Here is a 4,836-nt window from a genome sequence, read left to right on the forward strand (position 1 = left end):
GAATTTAACAGCCTACAAGAATCAACATACCCCCTACAGCAAAGTCAGTCATAAAAAGCCCCGATTTGACAAATGTAAAACAATTCAAACAAGAAAACTAACAGCCTGGTTTATCTACAAAACAATTAATGAAAACAAAATATGATTTACAGAAACAAACGAAAATCAATGAGTTACAGCCCTCATGGTTGTGACAGTCGCATACACAAGGTTATACAGCAACAAACGAAAACTACTGAGTTAAAGGTCCTGAATTTGGACACCAAACCCTTCTCTTGCGATTGGATAGTGATGTAACGTCAACAATAGAACAAACTATAAAAATCTGTTGAAAAAGGCTAAACTCATTAAATCAATACAAAGCAAAAAGCAACTAACAAAAACACTGAACGAACGTGACAGGATACTTATAAAGCATTTTAACATAAAAATATTTTAAGTATAGATCTGAGAGGACTTGCATTTACTGACAGATAGTCAAACCCAATGGAAATAACAAAAACATCATGTATTTAAGACTAAAATGACATTAAGTCCACTTTCAACTGCCAAATGAATTATTGTACTAGTAAATAAGTGATTCAGTTTTTTTCTTTCATGTTAGAAAAAAGAGAATACAATTTCTTTTTTTCCCGAATTTAATAATTTTAATTTTTCTCTCCATTTAATTTAAATATTCCTGTTAAGTTATTGCTTGCTTCCATAGTATCAAGACAAATTATAACTAGATGTATGGAAGAATAACATAATATGCACTTATCAAGACTGTTACTTGCTACATTTTTGTACTAGAGAGACACTATTATCAATTATAATAAATATACACGATTTCACGTTTCAAAGTTTCTTTCTGACTAATCTAATGGCGATTTATTGCATATCAATTTTAACATTAAATTGTGTTACAATGCACAAATGACCGTATTACGTAACATCAAAACCTTTTGTTAGATTTTTGAAGAAAATGTGTAAAATGACAAATAAACCTGTCTGATTAATATTTGTCAATAAATTGTCATGTAAGCAGAGATATATTTATGTTGTGGTTTAAAACCATGTAAAACACGAATTTTACAACCTAGCGTTAAGAAAAGGGAACTGTAAGTGTACTAAATTACAAATTTTATTGAGAAAAATCAATGTATGTATACTACGGTCAAATTTAATGCTAGTGCAGTAAAGCGGAAAGCACGTACACTCAGTGATATAAAAGAGGACAATTTCTTATCTTTTACACATACCATTTGTACAACATTTTCCAAAAGCACCAACAGAAAGAAGAGCAGGTATTACAATTTTTAACTAAATAGTTATAAATTTTAGCAAATTTCTTCACTTTTATAAAAAAAATCGTTTTAAAGTTCCAATCGTACAGTTACTTATAGTCGTTAACTGACTGTCATTTGTTCATTAATGGAGAGTTGCCTCATTGACTATCATACCGTATTTTCTTTTTCTTTTATAACCGTGCCTTACAAGAAGCTTCTTTATTATAATGCATCTTGAATTTCATTTTATACCAACAATTATTCCAAACTTTTTGAATGCATTTTGAGAATTTGATAACAACAATTCTCTGATTTTTGCGCTATTTTCACATTTCTTGATCGGTGATGAGAAAATATTTCTCCTCACTAGTTAAAAATCTGTTCTCGGCAAATGGTAGATTAAAATTTAATTGTGACGTTAAATCTTCTTGGTTTGTACTGAATTCTCCTGTTGTGACGTCAGAAAAACAGGCGACTATGCCTGATGACGTCACATGATGCATAAAAAGTATACAACATTTAAATATTTTAAATAGAAGAAAAAAAGCATAAGAGAACAGATTCCACCACTTTAACTTATATAATATGATATTTCTCCACTCTCGCCAGTTAAATTTCAACTATTTAAAAAGCTCGGCAAGTCTCACGCTTCAAATATTAAAATTCAACTGTCTCGAATGGAGTTACATCGTTACAAACTTGTTGCAGTTGTGGAATCTGTATTTATTTATACTTTTTGTCAGATGTTCCTTAATAGATTTTAATTAATTTTAGGCAGGATGAATACTTTTATAACCGTTCTCCTAGTGTCCGTTGCCTTTGCAAATGCTGTACCTAGATATGGCGGCGGTAAAGGAGGTTAGTTGTTATTATTTACAAAATATGATTTTTGCTCTATTTCTCAAAACAAAGGACCAACTTTTATATCTTTATGAAAATACTTTAGTATTGCAATTGTTTCGCTTGGATTTAGTTCTATACAAATCGGTATAAACGAATGCGGATTTTATTTTGGGATAAGATTGCATGAAAGTGAAACATAAGTCTCTGATATAACGTCAAAATACCGATTTTTTCTTATAAAGTGAGAAATAATTTTATCATCTTGTCTGTAAAAAATAATCACAAAAAGGATAATCAAAGAAATATGGCACAGATTCGAATTACAATATCGATATAAAAAGAAAGTTAGAAAGAAAGTTTATAGAAAAATGACTGTAAATTATCTAGAAAAATGTGTTTTTCTATCATTTAATATCGTTGTATAATTATTTCAGTAGGTGGATCAATCAGTGGATCAATTGATGGATCTATTGGCGGAAATGTTGGAGGTGGCTTCGGAAGTGGACTTTCTAGTTCTCTCAGTGGTGCTCTTAGCGGAAACTTGGGTGGTGGCATTGGAAGCGGAATTGGCGGCGTAGGTGTATCTAACTCTCTCAATGCTGCTCTTAGTGGAAATTTGGGAGGTAGTCTAGGAGGTGGATTCGGCGGAAGTGGACTATCTAGTTCACTCAACGCTGCTTTAAGTGGAAACTTGGCCGGAGGCATTGGAGGTGGTCTTGGAGGTAGTGGAATTTCTAATTCTCTTGCTGGTGCTCTAAGCGGTAATTTGGGAGGTAGTCTAGGAGGTGGCCTCGGTGGTAGTGGACTATCTAGTTCTCTCAATGCTGCTTTAAGCGGAAATTTGGGAGGAAGTCTCGGAAGCGGCATTGGAGGCAGTGGCATTTCAGGTTCTCTGGCTGGTGCTCTAAGCGGAAATTTGGGAGGTGGAATTAGTGGTGTTGGTGCCGGCAGATCTATCTCCATCAGCATTAGTGCATACCTTAGATTGATTTCCCACATCTCTGCTCTTCAACAAACCATCTCTGCCAATACCTTAGCAGCAAGTTTGAGCGGTGGAATCAGTGGTGGAATCGGCGGAGGAATTGGTGGTGGAGTAGGAGGTGGATTCACTGGTGGTGCTGGATCTAACTTTGCTGGACAATTTGACGGTGGATTTGCTGGTTCTGTTGGCAGATCTGGATTCGGAACTGGAGTAGGAAGCAGCGGATTTGCCGGACAATTCGGAAGTGGATTTAGTGCACAAAGTGGAAATATCGGAGGTATTGGAGGAGCCGGTGGTTTGAGTGGAGGACTTTCCGGAGGATTAAGTGGTGGAATTTCTGGTGGACTAGGAGGTGGTATTGGAAGTGGTGCTGGAGGAATCAGCAGTGCAAGCCTTCAAGGTCAGTATTCTATGTAAAAAAGTTAAACAAATTTAAACAGGAATCCTTAAATTTTAAATTTTGCGATACTTAATATGTATAACGGAACGATATTAGTAGGGATATATAAAAAAACATTTTATTAAGTGATGTAAATAGCATTAATCATTGAATCAATATCGACTTAAGATCGAGTACGATTTTCCTTGTTCTTTTTCCCCCGTTTTACGGGGATGGGGGTTGGGGTGCAGTTCAAACATGAGATTGCCTTGAATCGAACGCCATCGGTACTTTTATGTAGACGAACGTTAACACTGGCGTAACTAATTATGAACCTGGAATATGTAATCAATGATCTGCTGATTGCCACAGTTGTCCCATTGAGTAAAATTACGCGTTGTTGTGATTCTATTATCCTTTTTAACTTCATCTATAATCTTTATGTCGTTTTCAGCTGCTCTTCAAGGAAGTGTAAGCAGTGGATTCGGAGGCAGATCTGCTGGAAAAGGTAAGCCTTCAAAAAAGTCTGAAATATAACAAGATATAAGGATTTTTAAAAGTTTTTATCAGACATAGTAACATGCACAGTGTACTCGATAGTAAGGGCCAATTTACTATTATCGATTTTGTAGTCATTAAGAAAAACACGAAAGATGATAAAACCTACAATTCAAATATTAAACGGTCTTTGTTATTTTCTCTTTAACTTTTAACTTTTTAAGAAATTTTACATATTTTCGAAGATAATGGAATGTTGTGAAATGTTGAATCAATAAACAATGGACCTGAAGACACCTCTTCAAACAAGTTTACATAGTGCTTTGCATATGATTGTTTTGACCTTCACATATAAAAACAACCAACATAAGAAATATATAATTATTTGAAATGACACACATAGGAGAAATACCAGAATAATAAGTAAACGTATAATTTGAAAATAAACTTTCAGGGATCAAAAAGTGATAAGTAAAGTTTTATTAAGTGTAATCTATGTTTATTTTTGATAAAAGTGTATGCAAAATTTATGTATTTTTCAATTAGACATACTAATATATATCATTTATCTTGTAGGAGCATACTAAATAACATATGCATATTTATTTGACGCCTGAAGTCGATGAACGAACAACTCCATTTCTCTTTTGTTGTATATACTTGGTATTAGAATAAACATTGTCATCAGAATCAATTTTTTTTGGTTGTTTGTTTTCCCCCTTAATACAGTAATAACAAAATACAAACCACGTCAATAACCAGCCACAATCACTTTTAATGTAAATATAACAGAATTTGATGAGACTGTCATTAAAGTGACAGGGTTAGCGCTATAGAACCAGGTTTAATCCACCATTTTCTACTTT

General features: G+C 33.7%; 1 protein-coding gene across 1 annotated transcript; it reads left to right on the forward strand.

The window, feature by feature from the left end:
• The first annotated feature begins 1,164 nt into the window (after window positions 1–1,164).
• On the forward strand, window positions 1,165–4,557 carry LOC134714393 (uncharacterized). Its single transcript, XM_063575634.1, has 5 exons — window positions 1,165–1,286; window positions 2,043–2,126; window positions 2,546–3,493; window positions 3,927–3,980; window positions 4,547–4,557. The coding sequence occupies exons 2-5, from the start codon at window positions 2,048–2,050 to the stop codon at window positions 4,555–4,557; spliced, it is 1,092 nt and encodes a 363-aa protein (XP_063431704.1). The 5' UTR covers window positions 1,165–1,286; window positions 2,043–2,047.
• Window positions 4,558–4,836: the final 279 nt, after the last annotated feature.

Source organism: Mytilus trossulus, chromosome 4 (assembly GCF_036588685.1).
Source record: "Mytilus trossulus isolate FHL-02 chromosome 4, PNRI_Mtr1.1.1.hap1, whole genome shotgun sequence".
Taxonomy (NCBI): domain Eukaryota; kingdom Metazoa; phylum Mollusca; class Bivalvia; order Mytilida; family Mytilidae; genus Mytilus; species Mytilus trossulus.

Bases quoted from the DNA above. Each gene is read 5' to 3' on its own strand.
- LOC134714393 (XM_063575634.1), top strand. From the start codon at position 2,048: ATGAATACTTTTATAACCGTTCTCCTAGTGTCCGTTGCCTTTGCAAAT. The intron at 2,127-2,545 runs GTTAGTTGTTAT...TAATTATTTCAG, and splicing joins ATATGGCGGCGGTAAAGGAG to TAGGTGGATCAATCAGTGGA. The intron at 3,494-3,926 runs GTCAGTATTCTA...TGTCGTTTTCAG, and splicing joins CAGCAGTGCAAGCCTTCAAG to CTGCTCTTCAAGGAAGTGTA.